This window comes from Neopsephotus bourkii, unplaced genomic scaffold (genome assembly GCF_033783945.1).
Source record: "Neopsephotus bourkii isolate Nb327-2 ecotype Australia unplaced genomic scaffold, CSIRO-AGI_Nbou_v1 NB_30, whole genome shotgun sequence".
Lineage (NCBI taxonomy): Eukaryota > Metazoa > Chordata > Aves > Psittaciformes > Psittacidae > Neopsephotus > Neopsephotus bourkii.
In genome coordinates this window covers 1,482,635-1,508,188 of record NW_026900547.1, presented here as the reverse complement: position 1 = coordinate 1,508,188, position 25,554 = coordinate 1,482,635, and the positions used below count along the sequence as shown (strand labels likewise).

The 25,554-nt window shown below is 35.3% G+C and overlaps 1 protein-coding gene across 2 annotated transcripts in view; it reads right to left on the bottom strand.

Annotated features, from left to right (window-relative positions):
• Nucleotides 1-25,554, bottom strand: part of ADAMTS19 (ADAM metallopeptidase with thrombospondin type 1 motif 19) — a 145,846-nt gene that overhangs the window by 54,058 nt on the left and 66,234 nt on the right. For both annotated transcript variants that reach the window (XM_061378761.1, XM_061378849.1), the window contains exons 8-10: nt 13,668-13,773; nt 3,623-3,763; nt 2,287-2,437 (exon numbers count right to left, since the gene is read on the bottom strand). In XM_061378761.1, the coding sequence (XP_061234745.1) occupies nt 2,287-2,437; nt 3,623-3,763; nt 13,668-13,773 (398 nt within the window). The remainder of the gene's footprint in view (nt 1-2,286; nt 2,438-3,622; nt 3,764-13,667; nt 13,774-25,554) is intronic.

Genomic DNA, 25,554 nt, shown 5'->3' with positions numbered 1-25,554 from the left:
AAACTCTGATGTATTTCATAATCTTCTCACAGCTACACTGAAATGCACGAACTGTTCAGCAAGTAGAATGTATCCATATGGGCTATAAATTGGTGGATTTACTGAAGTTTAAATGAACCTTCAAGGATTATGTTTCTTTCTCATTTCCTGGCTTGTGGACAACAAGATGCATTACAATAATTTTGTGGTTCAGTATTTGTTTAAATGATTTCCGGCTCAGGGTTCCCAGTTTTGCAGAGGATTTTTGTGAAACAACAAAAGGCTCTTCCCTTTGCCCTTTTCTCAGAAACTATTACAAAGTTTTCTTTTTCTTACAGGTAAGACCATAAGGTTATCAAGCAACAAACGTTTTATGAAGAAAACTGAAAAATAAATTGCAGGGTTTTAGTTAAAAAGACCTCTGGCCTTTTGTATTGTCTTGCATCATTACCAGGTTCATTCTTCAAAGCAAGCCCGCATACCTATCTTTGCATTTAAGTTACAATGGTATCTTAATAATAATATTTACTACTTTTCTTAAACTAACTACTAAAGTAATGACCCAGGAAGTGCAGAAAAAAGGAAGGATAAGTGTTTTAGCCAAAATAAGTCTTCTTACATAAAAAATTCCCAAAAAAATGAGAAAATGATTGAAGATTGTTAGAAATGAACAACTACTCTCAGTGCAAATAATTGAACACTGTCAGGGTAGCCTTAACTGAATTTAACTTTCTAACATTTATAAAATAACAATGAAAACCAAAGAAACCTTGGAGTCAGGACCTGAAGAGAAGAATCTGTGAATGAAACATAACAGGCTCAGGACCACTTGGCTACCTGAATTTAAATGACTGAATAACATCTAAGCACAATGGTATTAAAGGAGAAGTGTCTAGAGAAGTGAAAAGCATGTGAAAGTATTATATAGCAGCAAGTCTCCAGGTCTGAGTATCTCTTCAATTACTTTTTAAACTCTTCTACCTGGTAAAGAAGACCTATAAGAAGTAATGGGCTAACGTACCATTTTCTTGTTCCAAATAGGTTTCTAGAGAATGAGAAATCAAAATAACATATTGTAATTGAAAACAAAGTACTGAAAAACAAGAAACAGATTGAAATTAATGAAAAAAGCACTTGGAAGTAATTAGGAACATCCGTAGAACTGCTGCACTGAGTTCTATTGCTCATCTGTCAGAGTCAAAATGTTTTCAATAAGACTATTATTTTGAATAATAACTGTGTAGTATCCTACAGCTCCTGTTCAGTTTTTCTTTTGTGTTTTTCACTATGCATGCACTAGTCATATGTGTATTGCGATGTTTCCTTTGAGAATCTTTAGGATAGTTATTACTTTCACTGAAACTTGCTAAAAAGAGTACTATGCCCAAGTGGGAAAGACAAAGAGAACTGAAGAACTGGAGTAAGGAATTATGCTTTCATATTAAATACTCCTGACATTTCCAGGCTGATTGCTCTGTCTTTGATGAAATTTTATTTCACAGTTCCTTCTAGTCGCTATATTATCAGACATGTTCATACTCCATATTCTTTATGCATTTTTGTAATATTTATCCATCTTGTCTTGAGGAATCCAGCGTATTTAGCACCTGCTCTGTTGACGTTAAAGAAGGATGATTTTTCTCTATTAAAACCATACTTAAAGTGCTTAAATGTTTCTTCAATATGAAGTCTGCTAGCATTGGGCCTTAAATTCATCAGGACTTATTCAATTTTAGTAATCTGTCTTTTCAATATTAACATATAGTGGCACTGTTTCATGCAATGACATGAAGCTATGTCAGCAAACTCATTTAAGTACTGGAACTCCTACTGCCATGGTATTGCAGAACTCCACTTGGGCTCATGAGGGACTGCTGGGTGGCAGCATATGCTCGGAGGTATACTCTACTGCTGTATGCAGGTATACATACAGGTCAGATATGGAAATTCAATACTCAAAATGTGATGAAACTGAACCTGCAAATGAAACCTGGTCCCAAGTGAAATAAATTGCAAATACTCCGTTCACTGCCACAAGGTGTCTTCACACTATATTTTCTTCCAAAGTACAGAGAAGATACCAGTGGTATGATATGATACAACATGACTCAGGATGTTTGGAGATCCAAATCAAGACTTACGAGGTAAAAAAACCGAAAATACTCGTATTAACTTGGGAAAGCAAAGTATGAACTTCTCTTTTGAAAGGTACTATGTTCCCTTTCTCACAAACACATACACACAAATATCCCTCACATTAAAAATGAGTTGGTAGGTGTATTTCCTGAAGTATACACTCATCCTTACCTGCATTTCTTGGCAGAAGGAAGCTGTTGGTCCAAAAAGAATCTGACACTGTTCATCTGCAGTGTAGGTCATTCCTGGGAGCTTGGAGGGAATAATCACAGAATTGAGGCTCTGAGGATTCGTCTGTAGCAGACAGTTACTGGCCTTTGACCTGGCAATATGCAAAGATTCATATGCTGAGCAATCCTAAAAAGTCTGATTGTCACGCTGACTTAAACATGCATTTGACATTAGAAAAATATAGACTCTTGAGATTTTTCATTTGCAGCACTTTGCTGTCATTCAGAGAAATGACTTTGTACAAATTAATATGGTTACTTGATAAAAGTTAATGGTGTGTTCTCATGTTGCACATTTGCAGAAAGACAATATAACTTATCCGCTACAATAGGAATTTCAGGAAAGTGATGGACAATATTTTAGTGCAAAATTTAAGGAACTGGTTAAGGCTTGGATACGGATTTAAACAGCTATAAAGAATAGACAATTTATAATGCATAGGCAGGTGTGTAGCTTACTTTTCTCATCTCAAAGTATCTGAAATATGAATTGAGGACCTCGAATTAATAATTTCAAATTACATATGTATATGTTTTAAAAAATACATTTCTGAGTTGGTAGCCAAATTTAACTTTTCTCAAAAACTAAAGAAAAAGAAAAAGGAAAATACTTAAACCTGTTTGTTAAAGCACCAAATCATGGTTTTGATTTCTGTCTAGATTCACTACAAATGTGTTAAACTGATATACCTAACTTATACTACCTAATCCAGTGTCATGAAGCAGACCTTTGAGAACTGCTTAACTGTTTAAACTTAATGAAGGAATAGAGCTTTAGGGAGCAGACCCAGACAAATGAAACTAAATGTTTTAATTTAGTTTCTGGGTATACTATTCTGTAGTAAATATTTCACAGTAAATTTCTATTAAAAATTGAAATAATGTAATTATACTGCATGGTTTGATATTAAACAGTACAACATAGATCAGAGAATCTCTATATTGTTCATAGGCCATTCACTGTCCAGCATTCTTCAATAATTATGATATTAATATAAATATATTTACACATATATAAATGTATATAATATATATAAGTATAATGATGTACCTTAACACATGCAAATATAAAAATACAATTAAGTGTTGAAATCAGATTTTAATCAATCTGTCAAATATCATATAGCTCATTACAATTAAAATTATTTTAATGGTTTATACAAACAGATATCTCCCACAGAAGTGGTAAAAATACTGAAAACTTGTTATTTCATTATATTTGTTGCTACTATCTGTAAATGACATACAGTAAGAGCTCTTTTTCTTGAATGATATACCTGAGAAATCTTTCCAGATCTTCCCTGCTGCACCGAGACCATGAAACATCTCCAAGATTCTGTCCTTTAATCCACTCCCCAGACATGATATGAAGACCATCTGCACAGGATGGGTGGTCATTGTCGTGGTTTATCCCCATGCTGAATTTTGGAGTTATTAAAAATAAACCAAAGCACAACAAAATAACAAGTTGTTTTGAAAATGTTTGTAAGTTAAACTCTTTCAAGGGTTATGAAAAACTAATGCATATTACATGTAAGTATTCTCTTCTGATATTTTTCCATGATACCTTTCACAGAAGTTCATGGAACTGTGTGTGGAGGGCAGTTCTATACTATAAGGTGAAAGTGAAGTCTCACCCATTTGATGGGAAAGATACTTTCTAATGAGCTGTTCAACATATACTTTGGGCAACTTTTTGAATGTTCAGAACTGCACAACTACTTGAGGTTTAATGAACTGTACTTCTCACGCTGAAGGGCAACAGAAATACTGGAAATTTACTTTTTTATGTCAGTGAATTGTTCCATACTTTGGCAGTGATTCTATCTTAATTCCAGATTCTGTTCGTTAGCATTTTATAGAATAGTAGAATGCTTAGTACTTTAATGTATAATTATTGTATCTACAGAAAAATCACCTAAATGTCATTTCAATGACTACTGCTAGAATTACCACTCTTGAAGTGAGTCAATGGGTTTTGATTTTTAAGACTCAGCATCCATATGCATCCCAGTGAGTTCTCACAACAACTACAATTTCTTCTAAAAATTAGCTCGAAGCTGCTACATTAACTGAAATGAAGACTCATTGTGACCCTCATTCACAAAAAGTAAACACAGAAGACAGGCTTCAATCAAAATGAAGTTTTCAAAATTAGCAAAGTGGAAACATGCTTGACTGGCATTAAGATAAATAAATGAAATACTCTAGGCTGATTTTGAAGATTTTTAAGTGAGCATGGGACTACTGTCCAGAGCACTGGACTCAAAGTGGCACTGGAATTTTGCAGCCCTAGTCTGCACAGCAGAAAAGCAAAACCTTAGGATGAATAAAGCTTTATACCTCTTACTGTTTCCTTCAGCCAAAGAGCAATCAAACAGCTTAGAGACTACAAAGATGTGAGAAGTTTGCTGTTTTGATAGAAAAACTAGAGTACATAATTCCTTCTCTATATTTCACTGGACTGCAGTGCCAAAGGGCAAAATAGCTTGCCACCCATCACTGAAAACACCAGTTCACTTTTTTTCCCACTCTATCCCAAACCCCCCTCATGATTACATCAAATTTTATATCATCTTGCAAGCCTACATGACCTTGTGTTTACTAATGACATGAATTTAAACACCAGGTAGGGCTTTATCTTGTTTATCAAGAGTGCTCAGCCTCTTACACTGATGTGTACACTCCACCGGAACAACTGCTTCTGCATGAAGTAGGTAATTTTATTAGCCGTCAACTGTCTTAACTGAGGTAAAGAAGTCCAACTGACTCTCATCCCAGCTCTCATCCCAGTTTCGGGATGAATGACCTGAAGGGGACAAAACAACTACACAAAAGCGCCTTTTCACTCTCCTAACATTCTTTTTACATGCCTCACATACAGAATTTCAGACATCATTATCTGAAGAGTGATATACATAAGAACTATGGAAGAACACAGAAAATCTGATGAAATTTTACTTTGCTGACTGCACAAGAAATAATTTGCTTACAGCACTTCAAATTATATACTTCCTTACTGCAAACATACTCAGTTACCAGTATCATATACACTATGATCTGAAATAAAGCATTTATAACATATAAGTTGTCCTGGGTTCAACCGCAGCAGTCATTTTTCTCCTTCTTAGTAGCTGGTGCAGTGCTGTGGTTTTGACTTTCGGCCTGGGAGCAGCGCTGATAACACTGATGGTTTTAACTCATGCTAAGTAATGTTTAGTCTGACTAAGGACTTTGTGAGTCTCATGCTCTGCCAGGGAGGAGGGGAAGCCAGGACGAAACAGACAGAATACCTGACCCAAACTAACCAAAGAGGTATTTCATACCACTGCACGTCATGCCCAGTATATAAACTGGGGGCAGTTACCTGGAAGGGTGAGATCACTGTTCGGGTCAGGCTGGGTACTGGTCGACAGGTGGTGAGGGGTTGTATTCTCTTCCCTTGTTATTTCCCTTATCATTATTATTATTGGTGCTAGCAGCAGTGGTGTGTGTTATACCTTAGTTACTGGACTGCTCTTATCTCAACCCGTGGGAGTTACATTCTTTCAATTCTCCTCACCATCCCTCCAGGAGCAGGAGGGGAGGAAGCGGTGGGGAGTGAGAGCACTAGCTGCGTGGCTGGGCTTAAACCATGACATAAGTACATATCATTTCATGATACGGCTTATTACAGAATTATAGAATTGATGTCTCCATTTACACTAAGTGGAAATTAACACACATATATATTATTTAAAATATTTTTTAAATTAAAAAAACCCAAACAAAACATAATTTCAAATTACTATTATTTTTCATCCACTGTATATTCTAAGGAGCAATTCTTGAAGTCAGACTTTGTCATAAACTAGTCCTTAAAATCACCCAGAAAAATGTGTGCTGAGCTTATCCAAGACCTTTCCTGTTTCAAAAAACAGTTTCACTAGCCAACATCACATACAAACATCAGTGCAACCCTTTTTTCCAATCTGCTACCAAAGAAGTGTTCTGTGTAGCTTATCAGTACATGAATTCGGAGGACAAAATTGTCTTCCAGTACTTCAGATGCTATTCTTGTATAGCATTTCTAATCCGCTTTGACACTGAAATGCAGTTCAAAGTATCTGCACTAATCCAATAGAGTTTATTCTTCAATATGCTTCCACCTCCAAACTAAGTACACGTTACAAAATATCCAGCAAATATCGGAGACCAGTATCAAAGCCTTTGACTATCTGAATGAATAGCTACTTCAAAAAGGAAGTACAGGTCATTATGCCAACACAAACCAACTAAATTGCAAAACAATACACAAGAAATATGCTAAAGTAGCAACGGAACCTGCTCTTAAAAATTCTTAGAAATCTTTTCCTCAATGTGTACTGTTGATCTCTTCTATAATATGGTAATGACTGTGTATTTTTATATGACCTAGTTTCTATTCCAAGACCACGTAAAAGTATATATGGAGTAGGATTGATTCCTGATTTCTTTCACTACACCACATAATGTGTGTGGTAAAAGAAAGAGGGTGAAACGTCATTGTGACCTTCTCCAGCAAGAGAGTATGTAAAGGAAACAGCTTCTTCATTAACAGTCGATAGTATAACAATATTCGATGCTCACACTTGTGGTCATGGCATTTTCTAGCCTTCCTTGCTGCAGTCTACAGGAAGGAGACAACGACATGCTTTCACTAAAACAAAGGCACAGCAGAAATTGTCTGTGTAAGGTGCTGTTCTGTGCTCTTCCTATAGAATGCATTATGCTAGTATAGGGCCCATTGCTGTTTCTGCTCTTTTCAGCTACAGCTGTTATCATTCAAACTCATGCAAAACACCACCATATGCATGTGGGAGGAAGATAGTGAGTTTGGAGAAAGAGGAAAACTTTGTAAGTCTGAAAAAACATAATTAACAAAGAGAACAGTGCTGTACGTCAAAGTAGTTGATGATATCTGTATAGATAAAAATCCTTTTATAAGAACAGGAGTGCTAATTTTTTCAATGATACATAAAAACATGCCACCCATTCTGGTAAAAGACTATATATGGCATATGAAATATGAAAGTAGGAAATATGGAATGCATTCCCTAACTCAAATATTAGCAATATTTCAACTCACACTATGAAATTAAACTGTATTTTATTAATCTCAGTTTAAAAGTATTTTGACAAAGAGCCTTGGTCAAATAAACCCCACTAACATTATACGTGGTTGTCAAGTCAACTGAAAAAATATTTTTATCTAATAAAACTTCTAAAAGTTGTTTTAAAAACACTGCCAGATTTTTTTTGTGATATCATGCAGAAAGCTGGAGCAATCTCTACTAAATTTTGAAGATGATCCCTATTGATGTTTAATGTGCAGTAGAAACAGCACAAAGGAAAACTCTTTTAATTTCTCTCTGCTTGAACGTCAGAGCTAGCAACTTAGGTGACCGAAAGCAGGAGACAAATATTAGTGCATTTTTTTCAGTTAAAAAATAATTCTTTTACAATTCACTCCTGCTACAATTGTATGCATACAGTCGGATTCAAGATAGACAGCACCTCTCCTGCCACCAAGGGAATAGGTTATAGGCGTACAGGCACAAAATGCCTTCCAGTGTCAATCCACACACCAAAAAAAATACAAAGTACCACACTTTGATTTAATTATAGTTGAGTATTAAGAAATAAAAGCTCTTTTAAGGCTCAACAAAGGGTCCTCAGTCATTATACTATATTTAAATAAGTTAAACAAGGCTATGCACACAACTTTTGGAAAAAATTAGGTTGGCATTGTAAAGTGCTATTTTGTATTCTTACTATATGACTCCAAAAGTCTCCTGCATGTCCTACATTCATGTCATCATTTGCTCAGTGACCCAACACTCTTTCAGGCGAAAAGCTTTTTATTATTTATTCATTATTTTCTTTGTGCATTGCAAATGGCAAGTGATCACCACCTTATTCCACTTAAAAGCATGGTAATGGAGCTGAACAAGAATGATGCTATTAAACTAGAAACAGGCAATGCAGCCACAAAGACGAAGTAGTATCAAAAACTTCATATATAAGCAAGTAATAAGATGAATTCAGATGGATACGGAGAATTACCTTAGGTCTATCTGTGAATAAAAGAAAGAAGCTAGAATTAAAAAGATTAAAGAGAATTACTACCATTCAGGCAGTCACTAACAGTGAAAGAGGTTAGGAAATAAGCGATAGATTAGGAAAAGCACGAGAACAAGTACCAACGGAACCAGGGGTAGGTTGCTGAATACTGACTATAGTATAGTAGATTATAGTAGATTCACAAATCCTAAAAGATAAGAGTTCAGCCCATGAGGTAAGCAGCAGAGGAGTGATGAGTATAAACTGCAGATTCAGGGTTATAGTACTAGTTTAAACTCAAGTCAGAATGAAAATTATTGAAAAAAACGTTCCCCTTGTGAAGGAGACAGTAAATCTCTGACTGCTGCTGCCAGTTCATGCCTGTGATGTGTGATGGGATCAGGCTGCTATCTGACTTCTTCCAGAATTTACTTTTTTATAAATGGTTGCTACATAGCATTTGTAAATTTATTGCAATTATTAACCTATAGATTTTCTTCAATTCTAGCAAATAAATCACAAACCAATAATGGCTTGTATTAATTAAAAAAAAAGAATAATTAAAAACCATTATTAATTACAAAGTGTCATCCTCCCTATTATTTCCACTGTTTTCTTTTTTGTCATAATTACACACAATATTATGTTAGAATGATCAAAACTTCTTAAGGTATGGATTTGGAAATGTCAAGGTTTAGATCTGTATATGGCATTTAATAGTACAAAGATTGTCACAAGAATTTGTGTAATATGAAATCTTGCATACCACTGTATCACACAGATGTATTTGGTAAGTGAAAATAGCACCACTCATTGAGTATTACTGACAGGAAAACGGAAGCTGGACTAGTTTGTTAGTGCTTGGATTTCAGCTTTTAAACAAAAATTTTATCACACTGCTGTCTTTATATGGAGAATTAAGTAAGCAAATGGACCAGCAGCAAGTTTCTATCAGCCATTTTACAGAATTAATGCAAAGCAGCAGGTTTCTATCAGCCATTTTACAGAATTAATGCAAAAATATGTATTAAAATATGTGGTTTTGTTTTGTTTAGCCCAGCTGGTGAGGTAAACCTTTATGATTTTTTCACAAGTGTTTTAAAATACATAAAGGCTTTACAGGTCATTGCATAAATGTGACAAGACACACCGTTAGTACTTGTAAATGAATTATTTAGGCTGAAGTGATTGCAACAGAAGTAACTCAGCTGCAGAAAAACTATGATGGTAAAAGGTAGAAGATTATTTCTTTTGGAAAAACAGTCTTCTAAGGAAAAGTCTACTAGACAAGGAAACCTCAATCTTCTTGTTAATAAGTTGATTAGAAGAAAAAAAATGATGTTTATGCAATGAATATTTCTGTTTTGTGAACCACTGATCATTCTCTAGGAAGTTGGATCTAGACATAGCACCTTGCCATGGTCTTTTGACTTAAGTATATACATAATTGAAAGCATTGATGTGACAGGTGTATTTAGCATCGTTATATGAAGATAGATACTACTTGTCACTGAAGGCTTTTTTTTTTTTTTTTTTTATAGTCAGTATGTAATATAGGAAAAGTATTCACTTCTGGTAAATACGATACCCATGCCACATCCCACAAATGGCGATACTTCCAGATAAACAATTATGTCTGCAGTTTATGTCTTTAATCTATGCCAATGAAAAATACTGACATATGACATTTCTCCAAATTGGAAAATATGTAATCAGGAAAAAAGACTTTATGCTACCATGTACTCAATGAATAACACAAGAAAAGAAAAAGTTTCCTTGCTAGCTAAAACAGTAAAACATTGACATTATGATGATCTCTTGCCAAGTTTTTAACAGCTATTTTAAATGTATTAGACTATCAATTAAGCCTATGCATCCTGTAGAATGTTCAGTCACTACCGGCTCTGTTTACAAATGCTGTTCGCAGGAGAGTTAACTCTAAATCCATGCTGGCATATTATAGTCTAGGAGAAATGGGAGCTTGATATCTTGTTAGACAGAAAGTTGATTAATCTAAACTTAACTTACTAAAAATGCTGATGTAGGCTTACTTCACTGTCTCAGTGATTGGCTTGTTCCTAAGCTGTTTCTTTAGCTGTCTAGCCAAAAGGCTAGTGCAGCTTGATTTCTGGTAAGTATTGTGATGTGCTTGCAGAGAGTAAGATCTTTACTGAGCCTCTGTTCTTAGAATTGGACTAAGCAAAACTATTTTTTTCACGGTTTTGAATCACCATATAGATTTTGAGAGTCTGAGTAAATGGAAATGCATGATATGTAGTAAACTGCATTTTCTGTCATCTCTAATTGCAAATGTATTTTGTTGGGCAATTTCCAGGCCACTGGAAAGTTTGATAAGACATATCCATTTGCCCAAGAAGATCCTAGGCTGGTTTAAATCAGCATAACTTCATGAGTTCAGAACACAGATGCCTGCTTTGATATGCATGCAGGAAGATTGGAGACTATCGATTTTTAAAGAACTTACCTAATAAAGCACAAAAATTGAATGACAGAATCAAAGGTGATGTCAAGAGCCTTGTGACTCTTTACTGGGACAATGCTATTTTTTTGCCACTGACCTGCATCTACTGACATTGGAGGGGTACTGAGTTGTCCTGTCTGTATGGTTTAACATCTAGTAGATGCTTTGAAACGCATTGAAATATAAAAAAAAAAATAAAATAAAAGTAATCTATTTTAAAAAAGGCAGTGCACTCTGGGTTTTCTGTTGCAATAGTTCTGAACAGCTATCTTATGGATCCTTTTCCCAACCTAATAGCAAAAAAGGAAGCATTTGTGATTAAATTAGTGGGATTATTCCCATAAAAATTATATTTGAAATAAAGAATATATAATGCTGAAATGCAAAACAAAGCGAACCCCCCCATTGCCTTTTATAAAAACAATGAAGTAACAAACAAAAGGGGAAACATTGTATCTTTCTTGTTAAAGAGTAAATTTAATAAAAGTAGTTCCTTCTTAAACAAGTACTATACTTTATAAATAAAATTTCCTGTAAAGTGAACATTTTTGAATAAACATGATAGAAAATGTTACCACAGGTATTAAAAAATTACAAAAAATAATATAAAAATATGTCAATTTTTTTGTAGCTATGCACAAACTGCAGAGAAGCAAAGTCATTTCTCTCTAAACCTGCCAATGACACAAATACATGTATGGGAAAGATAATTTCTTGTAATTTATTTTGCATGTTCTTTAAAAATAAGTCTAAAGCTTAATTTTGCAAATTGCAAGTGTGCTTTTCAAAGTTAGGTTCCTGTGTCTGCACTTCAGTTGACAGTCAACAATAATTTTATTTGGAACAAAAAACTCAATAATGATGAAAACCAGTCAAAACAGTTAAAGCTCAATATCTTTGACAGTCAGACTGCTTCTGAGTACAACAAGGGTTATAGAGCCTGGCCTGAGCAGCAGTCTTGGAAGAACTGCTGTGGAGCAACAGTGAGCTTCCCTGTCCGATTTGTTACAGATACTGTTTCTCATACAGCAGCCCTCAGAATGTCAGACAGATCTGATTTGTCTGCTGCAAGACATAAACTTCTTCACAAAATCAGTATCCCACGTTCTCAAAATTGCTTATGCAGAACCAACACATCACCCATAACTTTGCAAGAATTTTATACCTACCTTCGATTTTCTGCATCTAGGATTTTGTCCATCACCATTTCTCAGGAAGCATAAGGTACTACACTTCTTTGTGATCACGATACCTCTCTTTTTCAAATCCAGAAATTGCACCTTCAAGTTTTATTCTCTAAACATATTTTTATTGCGCAGCATAAAGCAGTACTTATATTTCTCTAAAACATCTGATATTATCATACCTGACTCAATAAATTTTCTAATTTACTGCACCAGTGAACTTATCTGCAGATGATACTCAATTACTGTTTCTTTCACCTTATCCTTGGTTTACTGCGATAGGAGCAAGTGTACAGAAATGTGTCTTCCTCTAGCCATTCCTCTCTTTCAATATTAGCAAACACTACTACAGTAAAAAAAAAAAAAAAAAGAAAAAAGGTAAAAGCAGAGCATATGGCTACAAAACATAAACAACAGACTTTTCTTTTGAAGTCTTTCCTTTATCATAACTATCACTCAAACAGGCTGGGTCATATTAACCTGGAGTTGCTCTCTGCAGTTATGAAAATTCAAAAAGAGAAAAACCAGAAAATATCGATTCCATACAGCATCTAACAAGTTACAAAATTGCCCTGAATCTGCTTATTTTGCATACAGAACAAATTTTAAATAGAAATATTTTAAGTTTCAGTTCTTTCTTGTAATCCACTCATGTTTCAACATTAGATGCTATGAAATCCATTCTCAACTCTGACCAAATTTAAACCGAATCACTTTTAATTCAAAGTGGTTGTCCTAAGATACCTAACTTCAATGCACAGAGATTCAAAGGATTTAACAAAACATCCCTCTCTGTTGACACTTTGAAGCTGCTATTCTAAGAATGCATACACAGATACCTGGAACAGACATTACAGGTAAATGTGACAGATTAATACACACCTCCCTTTTATTTTATTTAAAAATAAGACCTCTCCTATTTATATTTCTTCAACAAGTACTGAAGACAAGAATCAAATCAACTTTTACTAACAAATCTGATTACTGCAACTTGAGAAATTTTCCATTTTGCTTCAAAGTATTCCTCTTGGCATGAGTAAAAACACCCAATCCAATTTTAAGGGAAAGTTATCTTCACCTGCACTTTGTCATTCTTTTCTATTAAGAGGAGGAAGAAACAATATGTTATGATGGCCAGTGACCATTATACACTTTAATTGTATCTATCCTGAGAAAGCCAAATTAAATGAAGGCTCTTCCAACTCATGATCTCATTAAAATGTTTGTTGGCAACAATAGTCAGAGCTGGATCTGGTACACAATACCAGAGTCTCAAAAGAAAAAACATCTTGGGGCACATGTTTTTCCTCTAGATGATGTTAGCCCTCCCAGCTAACCTGGTTATTGTGTCGCTATAAAGACATCTGTACTGCTCCAAGTTGTAAACATTTTCTTAATTTACATACTATGATCAACAGATGTCACTATTATTAACAAAAACACTGTTTTCCAAATTTTCCATCAAATTTAAAAAGCATTTCTGAAAGAGGAAAACTAAAATACACATTCAAATCAATCAAATCATAGTAATATTACATACAAACAAATACTAGGGTTTCTTATCCACATACTTACTTGTGACCCATTTCATGGGCAATAGTAAAAGCAAGATTCAAGCCATTGTCCTCAGCAATTATACATTTTCGTTTTTCACTGCACATTCCACTTAGATATGCTATACCTAGGAAACACAACCACCACAATAAATTATTTTTTGTTATTACTATCTGTATGTATTATGGCATTACTGAGCCCAAACAAATCTGAAATCTTATTCTGGTAAGTGCCATCCAAATATATAGACATCTGACAAAGATTTACTTACTTGTAAGGCAGAACAACTGATTTTAGCACAGAATTGGATAAAAGATAGCAAACAAATCACAACCAGTGAACAAATCACAACAATATGATTATAAAGACTGCAATGTGCAGTAATTGTATGCTTTAAAAGCATTGCTAGGTACCTTAATGAGATGTGATGGAACATGAGTATTGATACTACTGCAAATGAAAATAGATGTCTACAGCAATAGGACAGAAATCAGAAGAGGTATTTCCTCTGACAGAAGAACAGAACATAAAGCACAGAGCCATACCCCCACATTATCATTGTTACGTAGTGATATAATGTTCAGCATGTTGATGATTTAAAAAATGTGTAAGAAGTCAGAGAAGAATCCACAGGAGACTGCAGCCTGACAAACACATTCATTGTAGAGGTTATAATGCCTCTACTATGTGATACCTAAGTTTTCAAAAAAATAGGAGCCTGAATGGTAGGCTTCTGAGTTCAAGTTCAGCTTCTAAAAAGTAAAATGTCTGTAACTGTAAAAGCTTGAGGAATATGTAGCTTAAATTGAGTAAAAGTGACTATTTCCAGACAACGAATACATTTAGTGGGGACCTATTGTCACTCGTCGTTTGAAATTTCAAAGCAATCAAAACTCTGTTTCAAATGTTTGGCCTTCTTCCCAGGAACATCCTTTCAATGGAATGGTGCCCTCTGGACCAAAATGTTTGTTGGATGTTTGCATGTAAAGGTCAAGTACAAAGTGTTTGACAGTGTTTGAAATTTAGTCATAATAAGATAACATAACAAGATAAAAGTCGTTCTTCTTAGAATCCAAGTATTTGTCAGCCTGTAAGCACAATACCTCACCCGCAACACAAAATCCAAGTAGTAAGCCCATTGCTAGTCTGGCAGTGCTGCTCTTAACCGAGATGGCTGAAAGTTTTTTGACATAGAACTCGTGACAAAAAATGTTCCTCAGGACTGAACAAAAAAAATCATAGATTACATGTGAATAAGGCAGAATATTCCAACTTTTATTATTTCTTTCCAAAGATGGGAGAAAAAAGGAAGCAGGAGTAAAACTAATTTGGGTTACAAAAAAAGGCAAAACATGTTGAAAGGAAAAAATGTGAAGTCCTTGAAATGACACCTCATGCTAAATACAGGTATCATTTATATTAACTCCATTGAAAATAAGACAAATAAGAAATGCTCTGAAATGCAATGTTTTGTTTTTAATGCTACACTCCAGTGGCTGAAATAAAAATATTTCAAATCCTATTTTGTGCCACGTACTTCCAGACTTACATATATTTTCTCTCAAGTTTTGATCACCAAACTGGAAGAGAGAGAGCTGCTGTTAATGCTGTAGCTCTAAGTAGTAGAGCTGGAACTGATACCAGAAGAAGCAGACATCAGGGCCCTGGCTTCAGCTGAAGCAATTAATTTACAAAGCGCTAAACCAAAATGAAAAACTTCCTCTTGGTATAGAAAAAATCCAAGTCTTGTCGGCATTCCTATTACTATCATCAAAATTCAGAAATACCTTCCTTATTGTGCTGGGTTTTGCTGGGGTAGAGTCAATTTTCTTCACAGTAGCTAGTATGGAGCTATATTTTGGATTTGTTCTGGAAGCAGTGTTGATGACACAGGGATGTATTAGTAGTTGCTGAGCAGTGCTTACAAAGTCAAGGCCTTTTCTGCTTCTCACCCCACCAGCAAGTTGGCCAGGGCTGAACAAGAAGTTAGGAGAGGACAGCACCAGGACAGCTGACACCAGCTCACCAAAGGGATATTCCATACATATCCCATACATTATGGCATCATCCTAGGTGTTAAAACTAAGGGGGGGGTGGGCATGGCTCAGGGAGTAGCTGGGTATTGATCAGACTCGTCTTTCTTTGGGGTTTTGGAGGTTTGGTTTTCCCTCTTTGTTATTTTTCTTTTCATTGTAATTTTTTTAATGATCATAATAATATTTCAATTTGTTTTTATCTCAGTGAATGAGTTTTCTCACTTTTACCCTTGCAGTTCTCTCCCCATTCTTCTGGAGGGAGAGGGAGCAAGCAGCTGTGTGGTGCTTAAGTCAAAAGCTGCGGTTAAACCAGGACATCTACTGATGATGGGTATCCCGAGTTGGATAAAACATACTTGCTGGGATCTACAGAAAGAGAAATCCCCCAGCCTCCCTCTGACTGTCGATGAGTGCTAACAGAAAACTGTCTGGTGCTCTCTAGTTTTCTGCAGGGAAAATAAGGCCCCTAACCTTCTTTTGACCTCTAAAATAGAAGATTCAAGTACATTAGCAATGTCTTTTCATACAACATGAGTACTATTAGTTGCCATCCAGTATTTGCCTGCCTCCCATTGGATCCCCAAGAACTATGCACATAGCAGGTTTCATACTGTCCTGGGTTCAGCAGCAGCAGTCATTTTTCTCCTTCTTAGTAGCTGGTGCAGTGCTGTGGTTTTGACTTTTGGCCTGGGAACAGGGCTGATAACACTGATGGTTCTAGTTGGTGCTCAGTAATGTTTAGTCTGACCAAGTACTTTGTGAGTCCCATGCTCTGCCAGGGAGGAGGGGAAGCTGGGAGGAAGCAGAGACAGGACACCTGACCCAAACTAGCTGAAGAGGTATTCCATACCACAGCACGTCATACCCACTATATAAACTGGGGGCAGTTACCTGGAAGGGTTAGATCACTTGGGTTAGATTGGGCTGGGTATCGGTCAGCAGGTGGTGAGCGGTTGTATTCTCTTCCCTTGTTATTTCCCTTATCATTATTATTATTGGTGCTAGCAGCAGTGGTGTGTGTTATACTTTAGTTACTGGACTGCTCTTATCTCAGCTCGGGGCAGTTACATTCTTACAATTCTCCCCATCCCTCCAGGAGCAGGAGGGGAGGAAGCGGGGGGGGGGGCAGAGTGAGAGAGCGAGCTGCGTGGCTGGGCTTAAACCATGACAGTTTTTTTTTGGTACCCAACGTGGGTTGAGATAACGACAGGTCTGACTGGAGTGTGTCTAATCATATTTGTGATAAGCATTCATTGTTTCGGATTAAGAGTCACTCATCACAATGCTGATTTATTGGCTCTCAAAGTTGTTGCTCTTGATCTTACAGTTTCGGCATGTCATACCTTACTTACAGCTGGTATTTGCTGTGCTAGTGTTTATCGGCTGGGGGCCTTGGGCTAAGGTTCTTGTTTCGTTGTGCTTTATGGTAGTGACTTGTAATTCAACAGACTCATTGATCATGAAACTGATCTGGCTTGTGTTCCCAGTGTGGTCACCACCTCTATACTTTGGGAGGTATATAATAGAAGTGTATGGTAATTACACATCTTTTTTCCCCTCCTCCCTTGACATGCTGAAACCATTACAAACACTAACTCTAGAAGACGCAGTCAGCAGTAGTAGGCATTTTCAACAATATTCTGTATCTGTATCACCAGTAATGTTTTTATATTTTGCATTCCTTGAGGGGAATTGATTATGTTTGACCTACTTAAGTGCAACATATGAAACAGAAGACCTGCATTTCATTTAATCAGAGTTCTGATTCTAAAAATGTCCAAAAGCATCCAATGCAACTAAAGTTTTATGACTTTTACCCTATAACACAAAGTAAACCTCATACATAAAAGCCACATCCAACAGCAGCTACTGGGTATAAATCATCAAACTACTAGCCATGAACCAGTTTCATATCTTGTCCTTGGTTATTAATGTCACATGTAAAGAAAAAGAAACTGACTTCAGTAAGCAGCTGCTCTTGCTTAGTTGTCTCTGCATTAACAGGAGGAATTTCTGCTTTAAATATATGCATATTCACTGCAGCTTCCTGTAGTTTATTAACACAGGGAACAGCTCCAAGGTTAAATTCACAAGGGGAAAAAAAAAAACAAAAAAAAAAAACAAAAAACCAACCAACCAACCAAACAAAAAAACAAAGCAAGGAACAATTGCTCCCTTGTTATGATTAAGGTATTCCCAGTGAACATCATCCTCTCAACACAGAACTTCAAATTAAAACACTTAGTATGTGAAAAGTGTTGTCTAGAAAGCAGTAGCAGCATTTCACTGACAATTCAAGAAAGGACCCTGTTATTTATCTATAAATAAAATTGTTTTATTACAAAAGAAACCCACTGGATGAATGTGTAGCAAATATAAAATATTCACATTATTTCACTCTGCAGATACCAATTTCTCATGTTAATTCTAAAGAAAATACATGCAATATCAATAAAGAGAGTAAAGATTTACCACTGAGCCCTAGAAGAACATAAGGAACTACATTTTCTTATCAAAGATGCATATATCCAAAAGAAATATATGCTCCTTAAGAAAAAGTAGAACTTTTGCAAAGTCACAGCAGTAGTTTATTACTATTACCATTATTGCTATTCACAGAGATGAGCATTTCATTCTATTTAATATAATAAATTTTCTTTAAAGCTTTCTGGTAACTTAATGAACATCTTCTACAAATCATCAAACTATTAATTGTTTCAAATTAGGCACACATTTTTTTCCATTGAAAAGCTCTGCTTCAGCTCACAGACATATGCAAAACCAAGTTACCAACTAAGACATCCAAACAAATTTGTTAGCTTTGTTACTTGTTCATGGCCTTCTGTACACAACATAAATCCAGTACACATATTAGAAGGCTACTGTCAGCAGTAATGAAAAATCCACAGTAAAAAAACCCCAACCAAACCAACAAAATCACATGAAGAAATATGCAGTCAGATATACAATCATGGCTTTTTCTTACTGTGACAACATGTAAGTATGATTCAAATATAGAATCATAGAATGGTTTGGGTAGGAAGGGACCCTAGAGATCATCTAGTTCCCAACCCCCTGCCATGGACAGGGACACCTTCCACTAGACCAGTTTGCTCAAAGTCCTGTCCAGCCTGGTCTTGGAACACTGCTAGGGGTGAGGCAGCCACAGCTTCTCTGGGTAACCTGCTCCAGTGTATCCCCACCCTCACAGTGAAGAATTTTTTCCTAATATCTGATCTAAATCTCCCCTTTCAGTATAAGGCATTCCCCCTTACCTTTCCTCTACATGCCCTTGTGCAAAGTCCATCTCCATACTTCTTGTAAGCCCCCTTTAGGTACTGGAAGACTGCTGAAAGATCTCCCTAGAGCCTTCTCCCCTCCAGGCTGACCAGCCACAGCTCTTTCTCTCAATCTGTCTTCTTAGCAGAGGTGCTCCTGCCCTCTGATCATCTAAGTATATGATCATCTAATCACCATAGTATGTCTGCATTTGTAAAACTGCATTCTAAAAGTCCAGAGAATGGTTATTATTTCTCCCTTTACAGTGATCCAATAAAATAGAGCTAATATTCTGAAAGTCTTCATTACATAAATTACTTACTTAGCACATTTTAATTTCTTTTTCTCTGACCTTCCTTTATTTCACAACACCTTCACACTTGGTTTGTCACACCATGTGCTTATTCTGAATCCTTTGCCTTACTTCAAAATCTACTTTCTAATTTTAGATGATTTTAAAAGAGAAAGAGACCCTTCTACATACCACCAATTTAGTCCACTGATATTACCTCGATATCACCTCTATACATTCATGAGCTATGTTACAGCTCTCTCTTTTGGAAACAGTAATGTTCTGTTGGGCAGAACATTTTTTTTCTAGATTATAAGATGACAATGACCATAAAAAATACTGAACAAATTTCATGTAATATAGTATTTGATGAAGAGGGATAGGGGATCACCCAGACCAGTCTTCTACTATTGATGAAGAGCACAGAGTAGCAGAATTTCCAGTGCAGATGAAATAAAAATTTCCATGAAATCGAAATATATATGTCTGGTTCTGAACACTTGAAAAAAGAAACTGAAAGAAATGAAGAGAGCATATGTTTGTATAGCATAGTTCAGGAACAAACAAACAAACATACAAAAAAAAAAATTCCATTTTAAAACATTTTTTACTGAAGAAGTATGTTGTATTCTCAGGACTCTATGGATAGTATGTTCTTTGTTATGGTATCTATCCAGCAGTAAAACTTGTTAAATTGGAACAATATCAAAACTGGTAGAATAGAACAGATTTCCAGTGCCTACTGCATTCCCCATCATCTAGGTAAAATAATGAAGCCCACTATTACTACTGAAAGCACATTAGATATAACATAAATCCATATATTAGATATAACTTCAGGAACGCTGAAACTGCTCATGAACTTCATGAATGATGGATCTATTTTTACTAAATTAGTACACATACAACTGATATTTCTTAAGCACAGACTATGAATAACAGTAATATTTATATATAGGAGTTTCTACACTGACTTTCACAAACAATAGTTTATGACACTGATGAAACACAGGTAAGCCATAAATGCATAGAAAACATGCAGAAAAACTTATGATGATTTGAATCACAATCACCTTCAAAGGTGACATGAAGGAATACACTTCTGAGAGCTTGACCTTAGTTTGAATTATTGATGAGGCACAAACTGAGTAAACAACTTCAACAGAAGCACACAATGCCCAAGTATGTCTGGCTCTGAATTCAAACATAAGTGTTTTAAATTTGAACTGGCAAATAAACGGGCCTGGGCACATAAACGGTAGTACTTAAATGAACTTGATTGCTAATCTAAAGAAATTAATATTTTTAGCAGCCCAGGTGCTTTTCTTAAGAAACAAGAGGAAAAAACTTTCTACAGAGCTGTCACTTAAGTGCCTAGTTAACACAAGCTCCTCTGACTTGCGTCCCAGGCACTGATGATTTGTATGAAAAACAAATCTTCTCAGTCAACAGTGAATCAGCAGCCCTTAAACATGGCAGCAATCAAAACAACACAGTTCACAAACAGGAATCTCAAATGAAAAGAGAAAAGCCTACAAATATCTGTTTTTGTTTTTTTTTTAGTTAGGTTTTAACTATACCTGCATGCGTGTGCGTATATATGCAAATGCACACACAGAACTGCAAGACTTTAGGAAAAATTAACGAGATAAAAAAGAAATCAACTATTGCTGCATTTTACAAAAACGTAACTCAAATTATATTCACCAGTTTTGTTAGTTTATGTACACCTCAGAAAAACTAATGCTTCCAGAAAAACGTTAACAATAACTAAGTATGTGATTTTTATGTTTCAGAATAGATTACTAAGCATATTGCTGCACTTTAATCCTTAGAGTGAAGATAAAATGTAAAAATGGAGAGGCCATACAATGTATGCCATATACCCACGAACAACTTCTGAATATGTAATTATGCAGTTTTAGGTCCTTAGTTGTTGCACCTTATGGACAGTCCACAGACGTTTAATATCTTATTATAGGGATCGGATGTAAGAACTGCTGGAAGATACTAATCTTCTTTTAAAATGCAGCCCACATGGAAAGCAGTTCTCTCAAGATGAATACAAAGATATATTCCCCTGGTTTTTTTGTTGGGTTTTCTTTTTCCTTTTTTTTTTTTTTTTATTTTAAAGCAATACATGAAAAAGAAATCTGTAATACGTAAACGAAAAACTTTAAAGCAACAATACACTGTAAAATGGACACTCTGCAGAGCTCTTATAGTTTTAAATCTTTTAACTGACTTTTTTTAAGTAAAGGCAACATCATCTAATGAAAATTTATCCATAAAAATATGCATAAGCAGAAAAAGACAAAGATGCAAAAGAAAATGCATGCTAGAAGATGAAAAAAAAAGCCATAAATTGAAAAAGTCAACAACTCCCCTCCCCATTTGACTTTTGCACCTGGCATCTAGAAACAGAAAAAAAAATTGGTTAGATAGTGTATATTGATGTTGAAGACCTCCTAAGTCATTCCTTTTATAAAAAAATGTGAAAAATCACAGCACATGGAGTAGCATGTTCTAAAGGTTTGCTTTGCCTAATATTTTCTCATGCAATTAATATGACATAAAAATCAAATTTCATCTTTCTAAACAGTGTAATTAGTCTTACAAGAAATTGAACTAATTTGATTTATTAACTTCCTATTGGCATGATTTGCAAAAAAACATTTTCTAGATGTTTGTTTTACGTGCCATAGAAAATTAATAACCTTGATCTACATTTATAAGTTTAACTTTTAAACAGAAGTAGAAAAGTCTATTTTTAGGGCTTACACAATAAAGGCTTTCAGTCCTTAAATTACATAGATAAATTATCAAAGTGCCTTATAAAAGCTTCATGGAAGTCTGCTGTATACAATCAAATAAGACGTGACTTTGAAAAGGAGACACCTTACTTCTTTGGCAACAAAACTGAATGAGGCTTTCCAAAGAACAGTGGAAGTGTGTTACTAAGATTCCAGAAACAGGTTTCAAGCTGAGTGCCAGCCATTTCAGAACAGCTCTCACCAAATACATGCATAAATAAATTCATCTTGAGGATATGCTTTTCACTGATGCATTTGACAGTCTTAACAGATATGCAGTTTACTTCAAATGAGTATCACATGCTTCAGATTAAGAGTTGATGCCCGTTTCCTACCATAAAACTGTTTCCTTATGTTGACAAAACCCTTGCTACTCTACAGACAAGATGGGGAGATGACAACAATGGAAACTGCAGTACACCACAGGAAGTATTTTTAACAACTCAAACTTGCTTTCTGTGTTTTCAAACTTGTTTTACATTTACATTTGCTTTACAGGAGGGAAATATGACAATGTTGTCTTGCAGTCTTTCAGGCTGTATCAACACCTTCTGGGGACCATGGTTGTTCTTGGGGCAACAAGGAAGAGGGAAAGGTATTTGTGTGAACTAGCCATTTCCAGTTCTCATAATATCTAAGCATATGACACTTCTCACCTTGGGACTAGCTGTAGTGAAACAAAAATAAGAATTTACTCTTTATAAATAAAAGCTTTTATTATTGCCCACTACTTTCTTATATACATATAGAGCATAAGAAAGACCATTCAGAAGAAACATCTTTTAAAACATCATTCTAGATGGAAAAAGCAGAGCTTGAATTATGCTTTTCTTTGATACAATGAAACCTAACTTAGAAGCTAAGGAAAGACTGCTATTAATGGATCATGACAATTACTAGAAAATCTGGTAAACATAAATTTTCCTTTAACTTATTTACTTTTGCAACCAGATACACCACTATTCCAGATTTGCACTTACAGTTGCATAAAGTGTTACAAGGTGGTGTGCATGGTATGGAAGCTCTATCTAATCCTTTGACTAAGTATCTTTCTTTTTCTATGTACAAGTATTACACATTTTTTCTACTCTTTTGATCCTTACTGAGCCCACATTTCATGTTTCTTTTCTACACCTGCCTTACTTCCATAAACCAATTAAAAAAAAAAAAACAAAACAAAACTTTTTTGTGTTTGGTCAATAAATCCCTAAAACAGATGAAGGGTCAGATGAGATGGGCAAGGGCTATGTGCTTACGAAGCTGATGGAAGAATGTAGGGAGTGACTGACCACAGCTGTTGCAAAAAAAGCTGAACTGAGTTCAACAGAAAAAGGATTGGAGCATTTGTTTCATGTAAGTGCCTGTATCAGTTTAGTGGATTAAATGCTTGTGTCAATGTTTTTCCCTGAGTTGATCAAAAGAGTGTGAATGGCTTCTTAAGTTAGCCTGCCCAGCAAGGGGTAAGTACATATGTGGCTCAGCCCAATAGCGTATAAAAACTTAAAAACTGACAGAATTAACTTTGAACAGAGAGATGGACTTGAGCTGCCTTTAACTCGTATATTTCTTCCTGGCTCTTGGGGACACCAAGCACTGTGATGGTGAGCATGTAAATGCCAGGAATAGGAATCAGATTTGTACTGCAATGGCTATACTGTGCTTGCACTGTGATTTCAGTACTCTGCTGTAATTTATTCTGCTAAATTAAAATCTCATGTAACATCAAATATCTTCAGATAAGTAATTTTGTTTTAAACACTAAACTCTCCTCATGCGGAATATCTAATAGAGCCTGGTCAGAGAGTACTGGATTCCGATACTCCCGCATTTCATTGCTTCCCACAGGTGATATCTTGAAAGAAGCAAAAGTAATACAAAATTAGCCCTTTCTAAAATACATTTTTCGTTCTTGTTGTTTTCAGTTTGAGCCAAGTTCTGTTCAGGTGATGGAAACTAACCCTGTGCCAGAGCATACAGTAGCTCTTAAACCAGTCAGGAAGCATGTAGGACCACTATGAACATCTGCGATATTAAGTGTTGGACATTGCCACAGAAAAGTCTGAGAAATGAAGGAATTCTTGAAAGTGGAAAGTTCCCTGTGAAGTTCTTCAAAGAGAACAATTATTCTTCAGATGCATTTAAAAATAAATGTTCCATTGTCAAAATGGTTAACATGGAAAAATTATTAAGAGGTCTAAGTATTTAATTGTTGAACATTTTTTGAGAAGCAAAACTGGTGAACAAATATCGTAGATGATTAAGCAGCCTGATTAATAGTGGATGACTCATATCTGGCATTTGCCCATTCAAAAATCTGTAAGAAATAGGTGACATAGATTTACTGTGACAAATATTTAAAACAGTTATCTTTCACAGAAAAAGAGGATCAAGTTAATTTTCTAGCCCTATATAAACACTTTGTGCGAAAGCTTTTAGAGGCTTGCAAACTGAGGCTTCTGCTACAGTATGGCTTTAGAAGGAAAAGTAGGAATCACAGACTCTAGACTTAATTCAAAGAGAGATACCGTTGCCAAAAGGCAAGTGAAATTCTATTTTGCCAAGAATATCAGAGTAGTACAAGAAATTGCAATTTGAATACATGCTAGCATTAAGAAACACAAACTGACCTAATTTTATAGGATGACCTTTGCTAATAATTCATTACAGCTTTGCTATTGTATACTTTCTTGCCACTGCCAATAAATAGCTTTTTTCTTTTTCTTAGGTAATGTAAGCATTCTTTTAAACATACGTTTATCAAAACAATGTACAGAAAAGCTTGGTTGATTTAAAAATATTTAAAATGTCTGGAACACATTTAAAAAAAATCCAACTTTTTATTTTAAAGCATATTTAAAAAAAGCCTCATCACTTAAAGGCCCTGGCCCAAGGAAATAGCACAGTGTACATAACAGCATGTTTATGAAAGTACTGATGTCAGGGTAAGCTTTAGACTTCCAGGGGAGCTACACACCTTATAGGTACTTAAAAAGTTCCCTTAGCTTTAGAGATCAGTTTTGAGATAGTCTCTATTTTCTAAATGGAAATGTTACGTAACTTCTGTAACCTTAAAAAGTCATCCTGAACTTAAAACTTAAGTGTGCATGTCATTTCAAGATGATTAAATGTTTTCTGCAATTTGTAAAAAAAACCAACACAACCAGAAAATACTTACTGCACTCCTAATTTTAATGCAAATACCGTTTTTTTAAACTGTCTCATCTCTGGTTCTGCTTCTGGGAATATCTGACTTTCCCTGTAAGAAATGCATTGAATAATTGCTACCCTGAAACATAAGATGGTCCAATTAGTTGTCAAAACTGCTTTCATTTCTGTGAAGTGTGAGTTCATTTCAGGATGTTCTACAATACTATAAGCCTCCCATTCTGCACACTTACACTTGGGTCAAAATATATTAGCATCACAGAGTAAAATATAAACTATATAAAGAATTAAGTTACTCCATCCAAATAGTGAAAATACTCATT